At 42.6% G+C, this 26,272-nt stretch overlaps 1 protein-coding gene across 2 annotated transcripts in view; it reads right to left on the bottom strand.

Annotated features, from left to right (window-relative positions):
* LOC112456155 (integrin alpha-PS2) overlaps positions 1–26,207 on the bottom strand; it is a 62,591-nt gene extending 36,384 nt beyond the window's left edge. For both annotated transcript variants that reach the window (XM_025018525.1, XM_025018524.1), the window contains exons 1-3: positions 25,585–26,207; positions 8,984–9,105; positions 2,660–2,778 (exon numbers count right to left, since the gene is read on the bottom strand). In XM_025018525.1, the coding sequence (XP_024874293.1) occupies positions 2,660–2,778; positions 8,984–9,105; positions 25,585–25,766 (423 nt within the window). In that variant the 5' untranslated portion in view covers positions 25,767–26,207. The remainder of the gene's footprint in view (positions 1–2,659; positions 2,779–8,983; positions 9,106–25,584) is intronic.
* Positions 26,208–26,272: the final 65 nt, after the last annotated feature.

Below are 26,272 nucleotides of genomic sequence, written 5' to 3' on the forward strand. Positions count from 1 at the left end.
CATGTTGTCCGCTTTTTCCCAACTACACCAATAGATTAGTGAATTATTTTTAATCCCCTCCATCTTAACAATATAACGCGCTATTTTCCATACACATATCTTGTACATAATTTTTAATATTAATTATCCAATAGTATAGTGGACAATAATGAAGAGACATGAAAGAACGAAGTTCTACGAAAATGTGAAAGAGGAGAGTATTTAGAACGAAGAAGCGAGGCACGTTTCTTCGCGTTTATCTGTCAGCAGTAATTACTTATCTTTAATTGCAGGGCGGGGAGCAGGGCGAGAGGAGGAGGAGAGGCCACAAAAGCGATATGGAGAAAGCGAGGAAGAGTAATCGCGGAAAAAGCCGTACGTTTACCAGGGAACGCGCGGTCTCGCATTCTGGAATAAGTAGATAATTCCGGCATAATGTCGACGCGTCAGGCAAGGATGGGAATGTCGTTGACGGGATAGCGTGCGGCGACGTCTCGCTATGTGAAAATTACGCGAGCACGATAATCGTCGCTAATACGCCTTTCACATACGAATGTAGCCTTATTTATGACTTTCTTCCTCGCTCGCGCACCCATCGCCCGTCACGAGGGCCCCCGACTCGTTCTGACCGACCGTATCGAATTTCCTCGAAATCCACCTAGTCATCCACGTATCATTTTTAACCGAGCAATCACTCGGGATTATTACAGCGTTATGAACGACTCGAGAAACGACGAGCGGTCGAATGATACTTTGCGATCCGATTCGAAACCTCGTAATCTTAATTATTGCTTCCATTTTCGTGAAAGACCTCTGATGCAACGTATTGTAAAATAGAATAAACTTATAGGAAATATAAATAGAATAATACTTATTGGATATTTTAGGTTGGAAAGTTTAAAGACAATAAAAGGAAAAAATAATAAAAATAAATGTAACGTTTAACTAGATGACAGTAGAAGTAATATAGCGAAATTAATTATTCGTCAGTTCACTGTGCATGCCGAAAACTTTGATACACTCCGACCGCCTGCAGATTTGCAAGCGCCGCTTCCTGACTACCCTTTCTCCCCGCTTCAATCTTTCTCCCGCGTTCAAACTTCGCATCCGCCATCACAGGGGCCACCGCAGCCGCGCGTGATGAGCATACGCACATGCGTGCAACGTAGAGCAGTACATATAAAGATAGATAAGGGCGGCTCGTACATCATAAGGGCCGCCGCACGGTTTGAAGGGGGAGAAGGGAAAAAAAGGGGGGCTTAGGTCTCCCGGGAAGGGCAGAGATCTTCGCGCTAGATTGGTGTCCGACCTTTCGCTTGCGCAGGCAACATACCCGTCGCAAGAAGCGCATCCCGCAAGACGAGGGCGACGGGCATGCCGGCGTTACATTGCGAACGTGCCGGCTCGTCGTAACGGGGCTCCGCCACGCACTCTGAATCGAAAATCTGCGTGGAAGCTGCGAGCGGGCGGATAATGACTTTAACACGTATCGCGGACGGCGAGTGTTGATCAGATAACGAGAGAACGCCGCCGAAGACAGCTTCACGAGACCGAAGGGACCATAATTTCATGTTTCGGAGAAGTAAACCGGTGTAACTTGAAAATTAACTACTTCATACATACTGTTGTGTAATCGAGAAAATAAGTTCTATTCCATCTGTTTTGAGATACCTAGATTATATTTTTCACTATCTATATAGATGAAAAATAGAAATTAATGAATAAACTTTATGAATTAATTCCCAATCTAGTAGCTACATATCACGCTAAATATGAATAAACGTTTTTCTAACGTTGCAACAAATATTTCTTGATTCTCATTACCGCGTAACATGATTGCTTCATCAAAAGTAAATAACTTGACTTCTGAATTCCGTGCTAATTCGACCCGCTCGCGAGACGTCTCAACATCACAAACGAAACGTGGAACGCGCGCCGGGAATTCGTTTGTTTTCGAACCCTGAAATAGAAGCTGCGGCCTTCTGGGAACGCACGTCTGTAATCTCTCAGGAGATCTATCCGAGACCTCTAGTTATAAATCCCACGAGTGAAGATATTGAAAATTTAAAGAAGATATTGCAATTAACGATCTCTTCGTTGCTCACGTTTCTATTTTCCTAATTATTCTTACTTATATTCGTTTTAAAAAAGAAATTTAATCCTCTAAAAAAGCAAGAATTCTCTCTCCACTGAGAGAGTATCTCAACTAGGTCTCCATCGTCTGTTTTCATTGGAGTGTATCGTTTATTTCGTTAAACAGCTTTCGTATAACGCCTTGGGATTTCTAAGAATTATAAACACAATGTATGCGCAATTAAAGAGTTAACATCCACTGTAATTATGAACTCTTGCAACAAAAATGAGTATAATCTTTTTATCATTAATTATTATTATTTTATCACAAATTTCCCATCTCAGATCAGTCAGATATTTTAAATCGTCATATACTTTAATGCTTCTAATTGAGGCTTATGTCAATTGAATATCAATTGAATACAACTCGTCTCATTAATCAAAAATCCAACGTTGCATTTGGCCACGCGCGTAATTAATTACCGTTGCTACGCCTTAAGCAGTCGCGCGCGCGTTACCATACCGAAGAATTATTACACCGTTAACGCGCTGACGTCTGACGGTTAAAATGCAAGTCGTGCATTTCGATATCGGAGGTCGGACTTACCAGAATCGGGCCTCCGTCCTTGCTAGAAGCTGAGACCGTGGCGCCGAACCACTGCAGGGTCTTGTTGTCGATCTGGCTCAAACCGCCAGCGATATTTGGATTTCTGACGTGATTGTGTCCTGTAATAAATAAATGTTTTTAATATATTATTGATAATTTACATGACTTAGACATTAAGTTATAAAAAGCAATCGCTATACGTATCATAAAAATTTAAATACAAGATATAATCAATTCACCAGTGGATTAATGCATTTACAATTAATGAAAAAGTAATTAGAGAAATAATTTAAATTTTATAAGAATCGATTTTTAAAAAATAAATAAGTTTCATGTTTATTTAAAATGTTAAAGAGTTCAGAAATACATTTATTTGTAAATTTGTCATATCTGTTAAGAAAAGGATGTGCTTTTGTGAAGAGTAAGAAAAAATAATTTTTTCAGATCCATTCGGATTACTCCGAGCGGTTACTCAGACGTCGTATCGGTAGTAGGAATTAGTATCTAGTTATCCTGTCAGGCAGTCACTTAACTGGAAGTAACCTAATATGTCGCTGAATAAGATGAAGCGAACACGGTAAAACCGAATGGTATGAAGCGGCAAGGACGAGTCTTACTGACGTCTGCACCTGGTAATCTCGCTATAGGGTTAATCTCGGTCGAACTCAACCTTCGTGATATTCATCATATCAAAGGTACCATTTGTGGAAGGTAATTTGCTGAAGAATAAACCAGCCACGCGGTATCGGGCAGACAAGGAGTATACAAAATGATCGATTCGTGAATTGCGTTTCTTTCTCGAGGTTCCCTTATTATCCTTCATCATCGTCGAAAACGGATTACAAAGATACATTCATCCGATAAAGAAATTTGATTTGTTCGAACGAGGAGAACACGAGTGTGTCAAATCACACATCGAAAACGAGAAAGATTCTTTGCCAACTCTTTCTGTAATATTCATAAAAAAAACATTCTTGCAATTTACAAACAATACAAATAAGAGAGAAAGATGTTCTATCCTGAATACGTAATAGAGATATAATCTTGATAAATAATTTGACTATTATTTAATGAAAATGATTCAACAACGTCACGCCACGTAAGGTCGACCTTGCAATTATCGTTCGATGATCTCGAGAAAAGAGTCGCGGACAGGTGTCATAGTGGAGCTGCCTTAAGAGCGTTCTGTATTTTTCTTGTCGATTTAGCGAACCCGTTAGCCCGTATCGATCAGCTTTAGTTCTTAAAGGGAAGTTATCCTTCGCTTCCCAATGCTTACCCGGGTTTACCGGATCGTCAAGACTGGGAAACTAGCAGACAATGATTACAGTCTCGATTGTCAGAATTAATTTCGCCCTCGACAACTACTATCTTCGTAACAACACGCTCTGTGCTTAACAAAACTTTGTTTCGTATATCAATTACAATTCAGTTACAAATAAACTGACTTTCTTACGATTAAAATTAATTATAAATCAGAATACACTTCGTGTGATAATTTGATCACCGCCTCATTGATCTGTGCCTTTTCATTTCTCATCGGTATCCGCGATGATCGGACAATCGCGAGTGCATTCGTGCAACTGTGAAGTATTTTCGACCTTCGGAAATTAGTCCTTGAGCAGTACGCGGCAAGAAACACCGTACCTTGGCAGAGGTAGGGCTAGGGCAGAACGGTCTTACGGTTTTCTGTATTAGGCATCGTCGGCTTCTTGCCGGGGGACGGTTCTCAGTATCTCCGGACAGTCCGCTGTGGGCTGTGGCACTTCGATACTCGGCAGAGCGTAAGGCGAGAGGAGTTCCTCGAGACGACGTATATTCGCTCGAATGGCCGTAGAGTGAGTGACCTCGGAGACCTGGACGAGATCTCTTCCTCGTACGCAGGCAGAATCAGCGATACACGATCGAGAGGATCGTTTGGCACTTGGACGTGCCGCAGGTGGAGTAGCGAGATACATCGCAAATAAGGATCGAAGGCGAGAGATCGAGTGTAGTTCTGCACGGATTACAAGGAAACTACCTTCTCATCTAATCTTGATTATCATTCTTCCCTATGTTACTGAATTTAACAAATGTTTATATTTACATAAAGAGTAAATGATATACATCAGCTAACTGATAAAACATAATAATTACAAAACTGAGATAAAGAAACTGGAGGAAAAGAAGAATAAAAATGTAAATTCGAGAGTAGCTGCATTTCTCTTCTCGTTGGAGAAAACGTTTCAACGATGTATGAAGGAACGACTGCGGTTTTCTCGAAGAAACCGCGACTAAAATTAGACGTTCTGTATAAATTACCGATTATGGCAAGTTCTTCGTCGAAGTAATAATAATGTTGTTGTCGTCGAGACACCATCGCGAAACCAGGCAGCGGCTATTTTCGAGAGCGACTCCTTTCGCAAGTTTCCACGGCATACTGTAAATCCGGACGCTGGTTAACCCACCACTATTTTAAACCGCGACAGTGTAAACGTCGAAAGAAATACGAATCCGCAAAGCGGCGTTCTCGGAAAAGCAAATCGTGATTTTACGTAATCCTTTTCCTCGATCCCGATATTGAAACGTCATTATTTATACAGCGGCAGTTTAAAAACGCTCGTGTAATCCGCGTGTGTAATCCGAAAAAAGCGACTCGTCTAAAGAAAGGCTAAAACACGGCTAAAATTATATTAATTTATCAATGTTAAGTAACTATTAGTACATCGTTAAATATAAACATGTATGTGTAAGCAACTTTCATTGCAGCTCTGATATCTACAATGTAAATTAAAGCTATTCGCGCAAGATCATCAATTATTGCGATTCGAATCCAACGCGCATCGTAAAGCAGCCTTTCGACAATATCGCGAGCAATGATCGCGCGGAAAATGCAGTCTTGCGTGACGAGGCTCCACGCAATATGCAAAGGGTGAGAAACGATCGGAGATGTTTTCTTCATCGCGCGTGCAATAATCGACGACACATTGCTACCGGTTACGATCCTAATTGAACAAGATCATGGAAAGATAGAGCGTGCGATCGGCCTAATTGATAATCAAAGTGAAATGTGCTCGCTCGCAGGCGTGATGGTATAGCGCCGGCGATGGAAGAGGAGGAAATCGACTAATTGGACGTATGTACAACTCGAGATCTTCTTGTATGCACAGCCGGGCGAAGAACGTTTCCACGCGGCCGAGAAGAACGGAGGCGGAGAGAAAACAAAAGACCAGAGCGAAAGACCAGAGGAAGGCTTTAGTCCCGCTTCTTACTGCGCGCGGATACGATCCTCGTGCGAACGCAAATCGATGAAATCGAGAATGGGAACAGAAATAGATTTCTTCAAGAAAACAGGTTCGCGGGAATTTCATGCGCGGGTGGCTCGGTTTTGTTTAGGTTTTATTAGCTCAGCTGTTCCGCCCCGTCGTCATTTCGGTCTGTGTGATCTTTAACTATTAATCGTCTTGTTTCGCTCGTTTAATTTAATTTAATTTAATTTGCTCGCAAACTCTTTTTCTCGTAATTAACCGCATCGTGCATCGTGATGATACAAAATATATGAAAAATTCAGATGCTGAATCGAGTACATATTTCTTTGTATAATTTCAAATTATTGAATATCGAATATTAGAGAAAGCTCCATGTGCGAAGAAATGATTTCGTCCAAGAAATCAAGACCTCATCTAAGATCCCAAGAGAATGCACATATTGCGAACAGCATATTTTTTCTCACGGAATATAGCCACGAGCCATCACGGCTCAACTATCCGCGCGTTTCTATCTTCTCGATCATGCGCGAACGCACTAAAAAGGAAGAATTGTATTGCCGCGCGCGTTTCGATCGCTCCTTTCACACCGCGATCCCTCATTGCCGATTGATCCCGTTCGCGCTCCATTTGCCGGATAATACAACGTAAAATCAGGCGGTCGCCGCGCCCGATCGCGTAATTTCCTGGCCGATCGTGCGCTCGCGCCCGGCAATCTCGCTTTTCTTTTCGCGCGTATACGCATATATACAGCTGGCGTCGCGTTATAACATTACAAGCGCGCGAATATCGAGATCGTGCCGTATCGCGCCGCCGATCGCTACCAGTCGAGATACGACGGTATTACGAGGTGTGTAAACCGCGTCTAATTCACGCCGCGAGTTTATTTCCGCTAATTTGCATTAGCGCGTTCGACTCGCGCGCGTGTTTACGAGCGGCGCGAAAGACTACACATCGTGCGCGAGAGCATGACGCGAATAATATTTTTAACCCCCCCCCTCCGCCCGCTTAGCAGGGAACTTTATGAGCCGGCGATGTGCTCTAAACGCGGCCGCTTTAATTGGTTCGCGCGTACGTTACCGTCCCGCTGGAGACCTCGCTACGCAACGTTTCCTCGCGGATTTATGAAGCGGAGAGCGCGGCCGAAGTTCTCTCAGTTAGAGCACGCAAATTTACGACGGTAATCCGATTCGTTGGGGATATTTTCCAGGCGATGTTTAAATAGCCTTACGTTAAGTTCGAGCTTAACTAATCAGATCACTTAGAGAAACTTCTGTTAAGATCATTTGTGATAAAAATCAAGACATATAGATAGACCCATATAAACCGACTTTACGATCATCTTCAACAGCTACCCGTTAGTCATTAATCAAAAAGTTTAATGTAAGATATTTCTTGTCCTGAAGCAATATTGAGATATTTTCTAAGGATCTAGTTCACTTAATTACAAGATTATTGTCCGATTCGATACGATTGTTGATCGTCGATGATAACGTTAGATATAGATTCTTAATAAATGAGAGCACTTTATGTCTTGAATATGACTTAGAATTCTTCTTATACGTATATACATAAATTGCGACGTAAATTCTAAGCATGATATATCATGCGTGGTCAGTGAGCGACGTCACGTGCGGCAATTGCCAAGCATCGAAATATGGTAGGGTCAACGACAGGGTGGGTGTATTGGCACTAAGAATAGCGCGTACTGTAACCAGTTCGCCGGTTACTTCTTGAGATTACGAAGCTACGCTGGCGCACGAACGTCGGAGGGAAGGTAGAATGTGGGTCAACTGCCTCGCAGGACAGCCTGGCCAAACCTGAGGCGGAAACCTCTTATTTGTATCTTTCAACGCCCTCAAATAAATCTAAGGTGGCAGTAAGTACCGTTTAAAAAATATTAAATTAATCTTAAAGGTACAACGAACCGTATCTATTTCAATTCATATATTAATGGGATTATTAAAATAAGGATTTATAACTTTTAAGTTTGCAACAAATAGAAATAAAACCATTCCTATGTTGAGCCTCAGCTCTATTAAGTTTTGCAAGTATTCAATAATAGTAGACTCATTGCAATAGGATAATAAAATCTACATTGTCTACTTTTACTTTTGCACGTTCGAATAAAGTCCGAAAAGTTAATATGGTAAACAGCTAATTATCTAATCTAGGCGCAGTTAATCGCGGTATAGTGGCACTCATCCGCAATTAGCATCTGTCCGGAGTATTATCTCGCGCGCATCATTCGATTGTCTCCGTCAGTCTCTCCCGAGTGAATTCCAAAACCGGTCCTGTCGCGCCGATTCTCGATCGTGAATCACGATCAAGCGTTCCAGACCGCGGCGATCGCTCGCCAATCGATTCTTCTCCGAAGAACATCAGCGAGCTTCAGCCGGCGACACCAAAGAGCCCCCGGTCGGCCGTGGTTTCGAATTCACGACGCTCAATTACTTACTCAATGAATCGCCAATTATGTCACACACGATCGAGCATGCGGAATCTCGCGAGGTCGTTACATCGCTTCGCAAACGTATTAATGTTTCAACGCCGGCGCGGTTGACGCGGCAATCTAAATTAGTCCCGGATTAATGTGGACAGAGCGACAGAGCTTGCCGTCCTAAATTTACTTTCACCTCGACCGATATTTATACGAGCGCACGCTAACTTTGTACTATTTTCAATCAAAGAAACTACCTGTCAATCACCGATAAAAGCATGTCATGCGCGAGTCACTGCGAATTACTGCTTTAACATTTAATGGCGAAGACGCAAAAGTGCGCTTGAGCCGAAAGATTTCAAGACAAGAAGAAAAACTTTATCTTTTATATTTTTAGAAAACGTTATTAATTGCTATAAATATTGCAACATTATTTGACACTGTCTTCATGAAATATAATCGACGTTTTTACGCGCAAAAGTTAGCGGTGTACATTACGTAATTAAGTTTTTTGATGTTTGAACGAGAGGTTCCGTAGTTAATCAACGCCTAAAATTAGACCTCTAGGAACCATAGCTGAAGCCCCATTAGCGCGTCATCTGTCAAAATTAAGATAATCAACGTTGATGATTTCGTTACCTTTATCGTCGAAATGGATTATGTTGCATCTATCATCAGCCGCGATATCGCATTTATAGACTGCGCCTCCTCGGTAGACGCCGGCCTGTGCAGTTTCAGCCTCCGGTGCGCCCACGACCGCCCTGAAAGAAAAATAAATAACACGCTATCAGCGAAATCGAATACCAACGCGCAAGCAACGCGCGCTTATAACAGCTTCGATTTACGCTCCGATATAAGTTTGTTTGTTTCGACATCACAATTCGCAATTGCGAATTGTCTTGTAGAGGCAATCACGTCCACGATTGATTTCATCGATATTATCACTTGTATCGATTTAAACGGCACTCGATAACGGATGCACGTGCAGTGCATCCGCGAGATTTAAGGTCAGTAGTCAGCGTGGACTATTTCGATCAATGGCCTAAGATCTGGCGGCAAAGTCCGGCTAATGGATGGACGATGAATCGTGTTCGATGAAACAGCTTTCGCTGTCAAAATCTCAGGTACAGCTGCCAGAGACTATTGAGACGTCAAGAACTGCCAATTACGCGTTCTGAACTAGGCAATACTATCCTCAAGAAGAGTCATCAAACGCGCGCACGATCGTAGCATATTTGCCTCTCGTATAATTTTCTATCTTTTCTCATGGAGAGAGCACTACAATCTGATTTATTCCTAACCCGCAATCTCATATCGCTAATAGGCTTCTTCCGATTTGCTCGTTACATCGATCCTTTTTAAGCCTTCTTTCTCATCCGTCCTTTTTTCTTTCCATTACCTATATCAACTGTATGCTATTCGATCGCCAGAATGAGAATTAATTTTTTTTGTCGTGTAATCTTTTCGTAAGATCTGTAATCTAATTAATTGGAATGACGGCGTTGTTTCAAACGAGTCGTAACGCATTTTCAAACAGCGATAAAATATCGATAAGAAATTAATCGTGAATGGTAGCTATAAAATCGCAGGCATTATAATTACTCTAGTCATTTCCGGGGGAAAGCATTGCAACGCGTCCTAATTACTCAAAGAGATCTCCTTCGCGAAAATGGCTTTATTAATGCAACTTTTACTACGCATAATTAATCTTAACGACAGTGCGGCCTGGGCGTCAATAAAATAGTGCGATTAAGTGTCGGCCGACGCGAGAGAAAAAAAAACTGCGACGAAGTAACGAAGGTGCCGCCCGACACCTTCAATTACGTTAACGATCGCCGCTTCGTGTGCCAAATTGGCCATTACCGTTATTGAACGGAAGACGCCTTTTTTAAGCGAGCGCCTCTCCCACAAATTCGGCGGTAGCCCCGATGTTAGAATAATTAGAACCAGGTATTCCGAGGACTGTTTTATTATCCGCATGATAATTTATTGTCCGCGTGCCGGCCCAGCCGTAACGCCCGGAAAGACGGAAATAAAAAAGCGCGATGTATGTGACCAGCGCGCCCAGACGCAATATGAAAATGGGACGGTGTAAGACAATCGATCGTGTAATTATCTCCGGAGGGTGTGTCGGCCACGGAGCCCAAGGGAGCATCGGTATTACCCTGACCTATCAGTTAGGTAATTAATTTCACTCGCGGAGAATACCCAACGTATTCCTATGGTGGTGTTTTTTTTTTTATTTTCCTTCTGATATTTTCCTTCATCGTTCGATATTTCTTCGTTTTTGCGAATTTAATTTTTGCCGATCTAAAAACTGAGTTAAATATTAAAGGATAAAATTTAAACCAATACCTTGAATTAAATAACATTTTGTTATTAATTCAAGGTATTGGTTTTAACACATATTTTAACACAAAACAGGATTATTTTAATTTCATTGGTTTAGTTAAATTAATGACATATTCAAAACGATTCAAAACGATTCAAATTGAGCATAATTTGACACTACGAATTTAACAGTGTATCGGAGATTAGTTTTCGATAAGTTAAATCCCTCCCCACGCGTCATTTCTGGCTAACAAATAGTTCGAATGCTAAAAGCTTTTCGGATATTGCTATGTTTACCTTGTGACAAATAGTGACGAATGATGTGGCTTTTATCGTCTAGCACCGTCAGACGACTCCGGAATATTAGCTCGACAGAGAAAAAGGTAAAAGCTTTCTTCTACTCGACGGAAATTATCTCGTCAACACACCTACGCGATACGGCGAGGTCACATTTACATACTTCGCGTTAAGATTATTCTGAGATATCGTAACACTATACGGGAATTAATATATGAAATATATGAATTGAATACATATGCATTAAATATGTGAATAATTAATCAAATTTCATAAAAAAAAAGAGATTGCGCTATTCGAATGTGCGCGCAATATATTCTTCGAATCATAGAACGATGACGAAGCAATCGTCTTCAAAAGAGTCTTCGAATGGATAATCTGCTCGCACGATTTAACTCTGATCCAGTGACCCAGTTTCGGTAACGCTGCTAATTTAAAGCCCATTAACGTCGAGACGCGCTCAATAAACGATAACCGATAACTTCGGCCATTGTTCGTCGTCTAATCACTCTAATCTGCGCCGGGGGAATTCAATCGACAATGATTACAGCATCCCGTATCGCGCGCAATTAGTGTTATTAGGACTCGACCTATGGCCGCACTTGAATGAGCTTTGACGATCGATCATAATTTAAACGACGTTTACGCCATATCACAGTTTAACGTTCGAATAATAAGATCTTCCAAGTTACACGGCTGTTGCAATTATTCATTATCAGTGGAAATCTCGAGACAGATTCCGCGTCGTACATATATAGGCCCATCTCGAAGCCACATGGAAATACCGTTGCCTATGGAGCAACCTTGGCATACATCGGCTTCTGGGTTGCATGATTGGTGCAGCGTGCGTAGGTAAGCGCCACACATACTCACATGTGGAAAGAGAGGAGCCGATTATGCCGCTTATGTAAGCGATTCATAAGCGTATATGCTTGACGTGCCCCGTCGAAGTCGCATGCCACAATATCGATAACAACTATGAGCTATGCGGAATTTCTAAACGGCTGTATAATTTTCAGATTGACAGATTCCTTCGAGGAAGTGAAGATAAAAGGAAGCTGCTCCTGCCATAATTATCGTAACGCGCGTGTCATCGTAATTAATAACGAAGCGGGTTCTCTTTCGCGAGACTTAGCCGAGATAATACAAACGTTAAATTGGATGAGTTTGCGGTCAAGTAAGACTGAAGACTGATAATTAGAGATGCGGTAAATAATGACCGCACGCGAAGAAATGACCACGAAACTCGTTTCTCTATAATACATTGTGCAAGAACAAAAAGGGTGCCGTAATTGCTAGGGGAAAGATATCAAAGACAACGTAGCATCTGGCACGAACAATTTTTTTAAACATTGCAGATTAAACACACGCATACAAGTGCTTAAAACGTTTTAAGAGACTTTATCTGCATCTTCATCTGCACACTCGATCGTATAATACGATTATCATCATCAAGTTGAATTGTAATTTTAGAATTTGTTACTTAACTTAACCACTAATTTAAATAAAGTTTACTTATATTCCCAGTGATATTCTCTCTTTCTCGGATTAACATAATGCATCGTCATTATCACAAAATTCAGAGAGTGAAACTCGGTACGCGGTTTATATACATGACTTTGACGCGCGACGGACAGAGGCTCGCGCTACTTCAACGACGGACAACGTGGGCTGTACCTGACGAGGTCTCAAGTCTCAAGCTCTCGCCCACACTCCACTTTTTTTTTTGCATTCGTGAGGGGAACTACGACCACCGATATGTGACGCATGCACGTGAACGGGAATGCAGGGGCGAACCGGTCCCGCAGGATACGCAGTCGCTGACTGGCGTCTCGTCGGGGATTCTCGCGGCCGCGATTCGGGAGTATCGATGTATGTAGGCTTCAGATCGAGCGAATCGTGCGAATAGGTGCGATCAAGTGGGCGTTCGAGATGGCCTGTCGCCCGAGTCAGGTTACACGAGCACGAGCAACCTGACTGTCGAAGAGAAAGTCCCGGCACCCATTGGCTCTTAATGTCATTCTGTCGTAGTCTTTTATCTAGCGGTCTTTTTTTGTGCACGGAAATATACACATATCACATATGTTAATAGTTCTCTCTCCATGGACCTGATTCGACCTATTTTAAGCATCTCGGGAACTACTTAATTTTTTCTTGAGATATTTCTGAGGAAACGTTATTAATCGAAGAGAAATAGAGCGAAATGTCTAACAATGAATTTACGATGACTAAACTTTAATGCATTATTTATCAAAAACGTAAATTATATTACCCGATACGGTAAGAATGTAGCTTATACGATCGATCACGCGAGAAATCAGCGTCGAAAATAGGCTCGCAGCTGCGACTAGCTATAATGCACTTGCGGTCTCTCGGTGTTTATCGTCGTGCAAATACTTTTTAACGGCAGGAATTCGACGAGTTGGCGATTTTCAAGGCCTCGGCCGTAAAACGGAGAACGCCTATTCAAGCTATTCAATAAAGCCGATCGTACGAGAATACGAAACTGTCTTCAGCGCGACTTTCCTGAATGATCGATGCGAGATGACAACAACTCTAAAAATATCTATGCACTTCGCACGCAGATTCTATTTACGGTCCACCATAGCAATTGTTGTTTCACGCTACGAAAACATTAATTGAATATTGGTATATGTTAATGTGTAACTAAAGTTTAAAAATCATTTATTGAATCGTTATTTCTTCCTGATCACTACATGTCTAGTTGACGATCGCCGTTCGTCGCCGAATGCACGACCGCGCAAACAGATCGAATGAAAAATCGCGCCGCGAGGTAACTCGATAGCATATACTCCGTATCGCGCGCAATGTTTTCCGGAGACGCAGCACGTGCTACGTTGCATCGGCTACTTTGCATAAGCTTCCTGGCGAACATCGAAATCTGCATAGGCCGCGCGCAAGAGCGGCTCCTTTAAGCGCCGCGCTCGTCCTGCATTCGCGCGCATGAATTAGAGAGTGGTGGGACTTGGTCGTCGTCGTCGCCGTCAGGTGTAACTCGAGATTCTCGCGGCTGAATATCGCGGCGTTCCTTAAGTCCGCGCGATCGCCAGCGTCGCGCGTGTTGTATTGACTTATATTACAACGGCCGGGACACGCGCATATAGGTAGTACGTGCGCGCATTCGTAATCCCGTATTTGGCAAAATCGGGACGGCTCCATCCGACGTGGCGCGCCGTACTTGGCGAATTGCTCAATGCCGCCCGTCCCTTCCACGCTGGGATCTCGCGCTTTGATCTCGAGGAGTGTCTTTCTCTCTCTTTCCCCTCTCTCTCTCTGTCTTTGTGTTCCTCCGCGAGGACGAATCCACGCACGCACGCACGCACGTCGCGCGTGTAATGTGACGAGCGTCGTATGCAACGCCTGCCACGAGGGCGTCGTGCGTGAAATCGCGCTAAAAGTACCGGTACACCACCGAAGATCGGTATCGTCATGCCGCAACGTGGCGTTATTGTTCGCGAGAGACACGGCCGTTATCTTTTCGGAAACGTCGGAGAGCTTGTGTGTATGTCTCGCTCTTGTGAATCTTCTTAACCCCTTGCAAGCCGTATGAATATTTCTTCATGAGCAAAAATGTTTTTCTGCGCGCGGTTGACAGATGAATTATTTATAGGAATGCGTAGAGAGAAACATACGAGCGATAAATGAATTATTTATAATTTATAGATAAACCCAGCGTGGAATTGGCGGAAATTTCAGAGAAACTGACTTGATCTATTTCACGTTATCGTATAAATAAATAATTAAGTATTTTTAACTGATTGATATATAATAATCGTTTATTCTTTAAATGATCAAAAATGCTCCGCCTGTTACTGCCGAGGCGTTGACTCCAACTGCAGGTTTTAATAAAACATATTGTTTTCTCGTGTGGCCGCGTGCTACTTCCGCGGCATGTTACGTCGTCGCGCCGAACGTGCGCTGGACAGGATTCAACTTCCGTTACAACTATTACAGCCAAATGGAGACTCGTGTACGGGCATAAAGAATGACGATTGTAATGCAACCTCAGGTTTCAAGCCGGAAATCACGCAACACTTACGATCCCTTGCTCTCTCCCTACAAAGGAAAGCGTCTCTTAAACGTCACGGGAAAATATACACACGCGACTCGTCTCCACAAAAAATGCCGATTATGATTATTGAAATCATTAACGCTTCCTAGTACTGAACTTCTCTCTCCTATGCATACAAAAACTCCAATGTATTATATTATTCGTATATTTATAGAATTTGTTTGTTGCGATAATTACGTATTTTCTTAAAAAGCGCGAATAGAACTGATGAGAAGATCATAAGAAGAAATTAAACGTTGCCGACATCGAGTACATGACGTCTTTTTCGCAAGCAAATCGTGGGAAACGGAAATGCCTATAGAGACATACTGAGATAAACCGTCATGAACAAAATGATAATTTTAAATTTCTAAGTATAAGATTGATAGCAACTTAATGTGAACAAAAGTGTCAGCCTGCAGATTCCGTTATCATAGGTAAAGCTAACTAAAATTGGAACCAATCATTGAAAAATTTAAAACAGTTGGAAAATTAAGAAACTTATGATAATTCAGGCAGAATAACACTATCATTTTAATTCCCTTCATTGTTTCCATCTCCTCTTGTTCGGTTCTCTTTTATATTATGATCTAATGTCTAATAGACTTTTAGAGTGAAATCCCGCCGATTAAAGTACGGGGTTCAGCGAACCCGCGCGCGGTTAAGCTTCTCCAACAAACGTATATGTTAATGAGCCAGCGCGTGCTAGGAAATTTAAACCAGGCGGAATACACCTTTCGTACGATATGCACATCCAGCGCGCCGTGCTATTGCTGAGGATAACAAAAATCAGCATACCTCGCGGTCAGCGCGAAATTTCGTTCCGATCTCTGCGCGACACGCATCCCTTCGTTACGGGTATTCGCGTTTATATGCCAATTAAACTTCGTTGAGCATTTCTGATAATTATTTTAGATCTTCATCTTCATTATAATTTTCCACTTCATTAAACGGCATAGAGTTTACTAAGCTACAAATCTCCGTTAATAATTTGTCGAATTCTCGAAATATTATTCACAAGTTTCACGTTGATCAAATAAATGTATAACATATTTATAACTGAAGTATAATTTTGGGACGAGATATAAATACATTTCGTTCATAATCAGGAAAGATATAGAGCTTAGAGAAATTTAAACATTATTTAAAAATATTGTTTTATGACGAAAAAATCGATAAGATCGCGAAATAAATCGCGCAATGGAATAAAAGAAAGTCTTAATTACGAATTTATTCCTGTATTTAAGAAAAATTCTTCGAACCTCGATTGCGTAAGGTCTTTAAAGACGTCGTACGTAACGTGCGTCGAGGATACGCACGATCAGTCGATGACGTAACGCGAACGGAGGCGTGTATCGACGTCGAGCCGGCGCTACTTTATAAGGAGCACCTCCTCACCAACACCATTCGACCCTCGCTGTGGGCAAACCTGTAATCACCATTCAAAGCGAAATCGCGCGTGTGCGTGAGCCGCGTAATGGTACCGCAATTCCGCGGTAATGTAATCTACGATCACGGCAGATCATGACAGTTTCGCTCTCAGCGTCGCGAATTTGTCACTTTAGACGTACGATAAACATGTTTTATCTCGTCTACGTGTCCTCCTCTAAAGGAAAAAACTTTGCTTGCCAAGGGTCTCGTTGGTAAATAAACGCCAGTAAAGTATACTCTTGAGACACGCTTGTTTTATGGCGCGAAATCATCTGTATAAAATACGTACGTTCAAAAATTATGAGACCTCTCATCACAAATATTTTTTTTTAGCTGTTAAACAATTTGGGAATGAAAGAGTTAATTGATGATATTGTAGCAATAATATTCAGTCGTTGAATTATTTTTTATCTTCTTTAGGTGACAAGAACAACGATGGCTATAAACCGAGTGGCAAATCTTGTAAAATACAAGAAAGGTTTTTCGCGTTAGTCACACTCGAGTATGTACAATATTGTACAAAATGCTAATTCACGTCTTGCGATTCTCATTATCAAGCAGCTGTGCTTACTCATTTTTTTCCCAATGTTATCAAGAATCGCGTCTCGAATTCCGCTGTGAAATATTCGCGAATCGCATTTAAGAGCTCTCTTAAAAATAAACGCGCAAAATATCGGACGGTTGAAAAACAAGTCAGATAACTTTTCCATACACATTTTGCTGCAAGGAATTAAGATCAAGCTGCTTTAATCTCATTAATTAGCACGTAGTTAATCGTTCCATCCCAGATCGCGATACAATGACCTACTTTTATCGAAGTGACATTATTGTTAACACGATTGCGATTATGTAACTACACCATTGCCGAGATTGCCCGGTCATTTATCTGGTTTGTCGAGTGCTCAGTCGACGGAACATATCGCATGTAAATTAATCTTTCGTAGAGAATAATTCGGAAATTATAATACGACATTTACGCAATCAGTATCAAATATCGATAAATTATTATTAATGTTTGTAATAATTATTTTTAATCAATTGAAAAAATAATTAAACAACAAATTTCACTTCGCACTGAAAGACCTTAGACAAATGTTCACAAATGTCTTTAGATTACATGATACTCTTCGAGTGAAGATTATATTTCGAGGGAACAAAAAATGGGATTGTCAGAGGAACTATAAATCTCCTGAATAGGACCTGCAAATTGTTTTTCCGTTGGTTAGGCCACGACGGATCTCCTTCGTGAACTTCGATAAAAGGGGAAACATATGTCAAACGTAGTCAGAAGAAACAATGCAGTTTCGAGGAAGTGACACGTTGACGTACCGTGGCCATATGGCGAGCAGAACTGACCGCGCATGTTGCGTATCCGCATCCCGTCGAGAAAAAAACTGTCGATGGACACATAAAGTTTTTGGATGCAATATATTTTTCGTTCTGGAAAATATCAAACATCCGTCACACTTCATGCTGTTGTCGCACGAAGAAGTTGCACGTCGAAAGAGTTTAATCGACGTGCGAGTGAAAAATTCGATTTATTTCAATTATTGTATTCGAGGCAAGTGACGAAATTACGACAAAGTTATATATTTTCTTTCTGGCGCATTATAATCTCTTGATGTATCGTATGTTAATCACATAAGCGCCTCGATATATGAGACGACGATCAAAGTGATTTACTTAAAATTAAGCGTGTAGCTCTCTGTGTGAGATAACTTTATCAGATAATAAGAGATTTGATATTTACGATCGTTAGAAGACTACGGTTATATCCTTAGTGAGCGATTGCAAACTCATTCCGCATAATCGCATATCCATTACCTTAATCGTGAGTTATTATACGTGACACGTCCGCGAGCGTAGTCACATTTGCGATTCCGACCGAATCATGAATCACTCTCGGTAGCGCAACGTGACACCGACACATCGTCCCGACCAGCCAATTCGAGTTACCATCCAACGACCGGGTATCGCCTTGCGAGAGACACCCCGTACTCTCTGTCCGTGAAACTATATTATATTCAAGTCCGAGGGGTTACGAATTTAATGCGTTACGGCGAGATGATCCTCGCGTGCCGTCGCGATATAACCGTCCGTATCCCGTACGCATGTATGCGTGCTGCACGCGTGCAGGCAGGCAAGCAGGCAGGTAAAGGTAACAGGCCTCGAGGCTGCCGACTGCCGACTCTCGTCTGCATAATGACATGGTCCGAGCTTTGGGCACGTGCCTCACGCGATCCTCATTACCTTCTGCTTCTTTTCCCTCCCTCGGTCTCTCTCCCTTCGCGTTCTCTCGGGATCCGTCCGTCTCGATTTTCGGAGGCAAAAAAGAATCGGACGACCTTTCATTGTAACGTTGCAGTCCGAAAAAATGAGACTGCCGCGAGCAATAATTCTCGAGATTATAAAGAGTTTCGTGAAAAAAATTGATTGTTTCCTGAAAAGTGGAAAAAATGCTGATATGAAATTTATATTTTTAAATTCGGCAATCACTAAGGAATATATGGAAGAATGACAATTTTTCATCCGTCATCAACCTGCATCTATATCGATCGTCTGACGTCCATCGCGGATTAATAATCAGTTCCAAGGTGTGGTAGAGGCATGCGTCGGTGGGCGTCGGGTAAAATAAGGTGAACCATAGATGGTGAATAAGAGATATGAATGACGGTAAAAGTTGAAACACGCGAGCTGCTCTACACGCATTTTACCCCAGCAAACACAGTGACATTACATAAATATTATAATTTCCCCGCTCAACAACATAAGTATGATACAACACATGTTGCACATAACAGTTACATTGTTAAGGAAATTATGTTAAGAAATTATAATATTGATATGTTACTGTTGGTTGGTGTTTGCTGGGACATATCTGATTTTTTTGTGATAAGTACAACGAGGTAAGCGAGATTTTAGCCATCTTACAAAACGTAATACGACCGATATTCTCCCGTTACTTCTTTGGGAGATAGTTGACAACGTAAATTAATTACATGTCGATGTCGCATGGCAATATAAAGCGAAAGGCCGATAACGCCTCACGGAATATCACTCATGCCTGTTTTTTTTTAATGCACTTTCGCCACTCCGCGTTTTTGCGATAGCGACGATTTCGCGCGTCCCATAACTCATCCGGGAGGTTGTGACACCGGCGATCGCTTTGTAAGCCGCCGCTTTAAATCTCCGCTTACGAGACTCCAACGGCCAAAGATGCTCGCACAATCATCGTGCATCACGGTGCTTCGAGCTGTGCCACAAACGGCGAACTTTCGCGACGTCCGAAGTTATAGCTATAAGTGTACAGTATAATCGCGCGCTGGATGGAATACGCGAATAAATTAATCGAGAAGAATGCGAAAAAAAAATACACGATGACCGAGTGACGCTCGGCTCGATCGGTCTCGACTTTCATTTCGCCCAGCCGGAAGCGACGAGGAAATTGAATCCTCATTTCCTCCTCTGTCCCGACACGCGTCGTAAGCACCGCACTTTTTATGCGGACGAACGTAACGCCGTCGTGCGCGAACAACGCTCGTCGTGAACCGACGAATGAACCGACCTGTGACGCATACGGGGGATTGGAAGTCAACAGCGAGAAAGAGATTGATTGCTGTTATCTTCGTATAATTGTAGAAAATATAAGCTTACATAATAATATAAAGAAGATGACACTCATGTCTCATCATAAAGCAAGTTTTTTTGTTCTCTTAAATCATCCAGGAAAAGTTTCCATAATATATCTAATATTATCTCGTTAGCTTCATAACATCTAATATTTTCTCCAATTTCACAATATCCAATATTCTCGTGCACAACATCGTCTTGCGCAGAAATGAAGCTCACTGTGATGATTAACCGTGCCGTGTGCTTATCACATGGAAGCGGCCGATGATAAGACAACTACGCTTCCCGGAATATCAACGCGAAGCGTTTCGCACGATAGGAGCTTACAAAGGAGAGTCAATTTCTCTCTCCGAAGAAATGGTCCAGCGATATCTTCGCTCCGTTGTGTTGTGACGCGTGTGTCAAGTTAGCGAATTCAATCATCCGACTGAACAATGCGGGATCGAGGAGAGTTAATTTCGTTCTGAATAGCGATTATCGGCGTGTTTACTTTGTTCGCGAGACGTCGCGTCATGAAATCGTTTACATGTATTTCAACGTCGTCGCTGATATATGTATTCTTGCGAAGCAGTAAGGTCGATTTCGTACGGAGATACCTCAAGAACAGAATCGCGAACATATTTGCTTTCAACGTATTCTCTTTTAACTTCTTGGCGAAAAATTGTTATTTGCTTTTATATTGCATAAAATCTTTCATATTATAATATCCCGTCCTACAAGAAGTAACCAATGTTACACGAGCTCTGTACAAGTTATAGCCGATCTTTATGCAAGTTATCCAAGAAATAGCATAATTTAGATGCATTGTATATAATTAACTTATCATAATCGTGCAGCTTCGCTCGCAATAATTGGAGTAACCTTCTACCCGAGGCGTTAATCTGATCGGTAATAAGCGACGATGGGAACACAGCGAGCGATATCGCGCCATTCCTGACATTTCGCCTTGAACGCCTCACGACTGCGACGACGGCTTATCGACGTTCAGCTCCGCCGTGACTTCGCCGTCGCGTCGTGAAATAATTTCTATATTTAGTACGCGGCTCGCGGTCGCATCAGGCCAGGTTTCCGCGTGCACGATCGGCAAATTCGGGAAATGTGGACGAGTCATCGATACGCCCGGGAGACGACGCGCGTGACTCGAACTTCCCATTTGTTCCTCCTTACCCGTGGGGCCCCACACGGTCGTGACTGAATTCGCCTCTTAAAGACACGATCGTCGATGCGATCGCGCAATGAATCACACAATACGTGTTCTGCTATACGCTGACATTTATACACCTTACTCTCGGCCGGGCTTCCTCGTGCTTGTCTACGAGCCGCATCATGCCGCCCCGAGCTGCACAAAATTGCGCAGGCATATTAAATTTAAGCGCCGATAAATCAACAAACGATTTCGAGAGTTCTCCATCCTCCGAAGAACGGGCGGGGAATTAACGGGCGTGTAATGAAATTACGCGCGCAACCGATCGCGATAAAAAGGGGATTAGGTGATTTCTTTTTTTACGCAGATGGCCATACGCGGAGTTAAGTATATCCGAGTTTCAATTTCCCGTAAGATTTACACGGCAGCGCCGTGTGTTCGCGCCGTGCGCGAGCCGCGATTGTAATCGCATTACATTTTTTTTTATGAATGGTAAACGAGGCCGGGATTATACATGAATATATGTACGACCGGGTAGATATATGGAGGAGATTACCGCCGCCGGTGGTAATGGCACATTGTGCGATACTTTAGAGCGCTCGCGCGTAGATATTAGCTGGCATATCGGATGCACGATGTATACTGCTCCCAATCATATGCATGAGGCCGCGACGGGAGGCCGGGATCTCAATTCAGTCTTCCCTACGAAACAAGATTCCCCCGGAGTTCGCGTTTACTCCTCCGTCCGTATATCACTTCTCGGATATCGTTAATGTCGATGATCGAGGGAAGGAAACAGATTTTAAAATTCGTCCGGATGTTGTTGAAACAAAGCACGTTCTTTCAGCCCGCCCCTCCGATCGGTTCGTTCAGAAAGCCCGAAAGGACGACGTCACGTAGCAGATCGTAATAGATCGAACGCGCAGATTACGAAGATATTAATCGGAGCGGCGCGAGGGTGACGAACCGCCCACGCCACGTGCAGTTGACCTAACGTCCTGCATCACGAAATGCCTCACGGACGAATCGATCGTACCTCATCAGATCGCCGCACCTAAAATCCACGTACGTCCGGTGACGCTGAATTCGCGAAGAAGCGTGAGGAAAAAAAATTATTCATTTTCTTTCTGCTGCACGAGCGACGCGAGACTCGAATCTGTCCCCCGATCCAATTATGGTTCACTCGCGCTGCGTTTCTGCAAAGTACGGGAGAGACGTAATTTTAGATCCCGAGTTAAAAACTCGCGATATCGGATAACTGAGCGCGCGCGAGCGAACGACGGAAATCGATCGCGCCGAATGATCGAGAGGAGGTATAGGGCGCGTACAAATGCCACGGGGTCCCGTGTTCTATTCCGAGGATTGATGGCGATCGGGCGCTTTAATCCCCGTGAACGGCGGAATTAACGAGCGCGCGAACGCGGGCGCTCGTAAAGCTCGCACCGAGCTGGCCTAAATATAAGCGTCCACGAGAGAAACGCGCGGCTCCCGTAAGGCCTCGGGTGTAATCCGGACTTCCTGCGCGGCCTTCCTCGCGCCGACGTTTCCCCTCCTTGTCGCTAACGCGTGTGACCACTGTTTCGTCATTCAAGTAACATTTCCTTTTTTAACCCTATTCGCTCCAACCATGCCTTTCGTGTCCCACGAATTTCTAACAGTCGTTTGTTCCGGAAAACAAATGATCGTGGGAGAATCCCCTCCACGCCGGAAAAAAGTTATTGTGGCAGGGAACCTCAGGTAAAAATTTCAAAGTCCTAGCTTATTTATTCTCGAAACGGGGAACAATCAAAATCTCGGTGGGACATGAAAGTGCATGGTTGGAGGATTACGTCAGTGTTGTGTGAAAGGTAAATGAGCATTTTTTTCGATAAAAATGTATTTTTGTGTATAATTTAACCGTATTTAAAATATTTTTATCGTTAAAAAAGAAATTTAACATTCCACAGAGGTTTATTATGGCTCAGAGGCAGGTGGAAGAGGTGGGGAGGAGCTACGATTATATAAAAAAAATTAATTTTTTTACATAAAAAATATCTGTCACACTTCAAATTCGCCTTTTCTTATTCAAAAATTCTTTTTTTAGCATTCTTTAAGTCCTTAAAGTCCTTCTGTACCATTTAAAAATTACCAAATTTGCGGCGACGAAATTAAGTATTCCTATTTAATTAATAATTATCTCATATTTTTTTCTCATTTGCACTACTTTTAGCTTTAATTTGCGTTTTGGTTCATTAAGCTTCGTCAATTTGTTCGTGAGTTATGATTTTTTAAGTAAAACGAGTCGTAACGTGTGTTTGTCAACATATAATTGTTGTAAAAAAATATTTAAATAAATGATTTTCAAATGTTCTTTACATTGATTTTTAGTCGAAGGTACAAAGATATTATAATAATTTTTGGGGAATTTTTCAAAGCTATTAACATTATAAAAAACACGTGGGACTCGAAAGTGCATGGTTGGAGGATTATTGGGGCGAAAAAAACGTTGGAGTGAATAGGGTTAAACGTCTTCCTCATCCCCTTCGGAAACAGTGACACGATCCTCTTGGAACGCTGCGTGAAAATGAGATGCTGCGATCGGACGTACTTATATAATATGCTAGGTCGAATTTTTAATAGCGTTATAGGTTTTCCTGTACAGAAATCATTTTTTTTCCTTTCACCGAGGAAATCTTGTATTGTGGGAATATAAGCGTGCCCGTTTCACGGCTGATCGCTAATCGCTCGCGAATAGTGCAGGCCGACCTCGGATGCAACGTCCCCATTGTGTCGCCATTGGCATCGACGTCGATTTTTCCCGTGGAACTCCGACGATGCGGGCGGCGCTATTAACCGCGTTTCCCCGTTTCGCCGATATTATTTATAATCGTCGCCCACCGACGACCTACGGGAGCCAGGAGCAGAAACGTTTATTCGTGGCCCGTCGCGAGCGTGAGTCACGAAATTCGAGAACGAGCACGTTCACCGTTCGCATGCCAGATCGCGGCAGGAGGAGAGGACGTCTCTAGGGGTTGCGAGCGTCCCCCCGAAGAATACTTTATCGGTGATAGACAGAGGATTATATCGCTCGTTATTAAAGCCCGAAATGAAACACGAGATGAAAACCTTTATCCCGCCGAATGGTATCTCGATTGAGGGGTGGCCGTTATTTTTATTTACGCACGACTGACGACATTTATTTCGTAACAACAGATGTAACAGCACGAAACGCTGCTTTGGTAAAAATCTCGTTAAAAACGCGTCAAAGTTAATCGGAGAGATTTTTAATCTTTTTTTTATATAAATAAATATATATGTTTCCTGTGAAATGTGTACAATCGTTTATGGAAAAGATCTGGAGTCTAAAATAATTTTATCGTAGTGATCCTGGCAAACGAGTCGTACGGTAATTTAAAAACGTCCAATATTTCCTATTTCGCGACAGTCGGGTGACTCAATCGTATGTGTAATCAAGCGATGAGTCAAACACCTGGCTAACGAGTTAATTTGCCTATTTAAGGAAAGCATTTACCCAATTCCATTACCAGTATTTATCCTATTATCTATGTAGCATTTTTATTTATCTAAAAATTTTATGTTAGAAATGTATAGAAAACTGAGCTAATCATGACTCGAGTTGCTTTTCAATTGTCTGCACTATAGTGTTATCATGTCTGCGTTATCATGCGTTTCTCTGCATCGCTTCGCGCATATCGCTTTAATGTATTGCAATAAATCTTGAGGAATACATGAGATTATTTAGCATAGTATGTGCAACGCGACACAGATATGGCAATGCAATAACACTGCCCCTTCACTCCGTGTGTCATCGAATTACGTCTTTTTAAAGATGACGAATTAGATTCGCCCCATGACGCATTTATACACTGAGAAAAAAATTTTTAGATCCAAGAAAATATTTCTTTGAATAGTCCTAATAACACATTTACTTAATATAATACACATATTTATTTAGAATTAGATATTTTTACTTAATTTAAGTAAAGATATATAATTCTAAATAAATATGTGATTATATTAAGTAAATATGTTATTAGGACTATTCAAAGAAATATTTTCTTGGATCTAAAAAATTTTTTTCTCAGTGATATATCAATGATCAATAGTTTTCCCTTACGATCTCAGGACTTAATCTTCATCGTTATTACGTATATTTCCAAATATTTCCCTATCGCGATATACCCACGCCGGCAAACTGCCGCACGTTTAACGGCAGCGAAGGTTCAAGACGCACCGTTTAATCAATGGTACTGATGTCAACATTAGGCGGCTTATTATTTTGTTTCTCCTGTCTCGGTGATATTGCGATGAAGAAAAACAAAAGGAGAGACTCACCATCCGCGGGCGTATCTGTCACGGTACGTCGACACGGCGAATCCGAACATGGACCTCTCCTCCATACGATACACCGCATAGTGCTTCGTCTCGACGTTGAAGCCGTCGGCGACGTGCTGGATCGGCGAGCCGACGATCGCGAGCCCGACGAGGAGACCCCAGAGAAGCCTCGTCGACCACATCCTGTCCGCTGGTCTGGCGTATCACTGGTCGCACTGCGAGCACTCTGTCACCGTGTGTGTGTCGACTCACTTTCATATATGAGAACCGATCGCGCGATAGAGAAGAACGAAAAAGAAGAAAATTTTTTTAAAACAATAGCACACGCGCGATACGTGGACGCGACGCAATGTCGGACTAGAAGAACGTCGTGAATTCGTGTTAACGTTAACGCGCACGGTCACGCGGGTTAGCCGGTAGCAGCTGCACCACCAGCACCGACGACATGTGTCTTCCGCGAGGCCCTCGAGTTCCGAGACCCGTCAAGGGTGGGAGCGAGCGAGGGAGAGAGGGAGGGAGACAGAGAGCCGGAGAAGTCTGCTTGACGGACGCCCGCGGACAGACTGAGTGGAGCACGGCTCTTTCGGGTAGTCTTCGCTTCGCTCACTCGCGCGGCTCTCGAGGACTCCCACCCACGGCGCGGCGCCCGGCTCTGCCGGAGCGTTCTCGGCCGACGCGCGTCGCGACG

Source organism: Temnothorax curvispinosus, unplaced genomic scaffold (genome assembly GCF_003070985.1).
Source record: "Temnothorax curvispinosus isolate PA1 unplaced genomic scaffold, ASM307098v1 QBEX01006657.1, whole genome shotgun sequence".
Classification (NCBI taxonomy): domain Eukaryota; kingdom Metazoa; phylum Arthropoda; class Insecta; order Hymenoptera; family Formicidae; genus Temnothorax; species Temnothorax curvispinosus.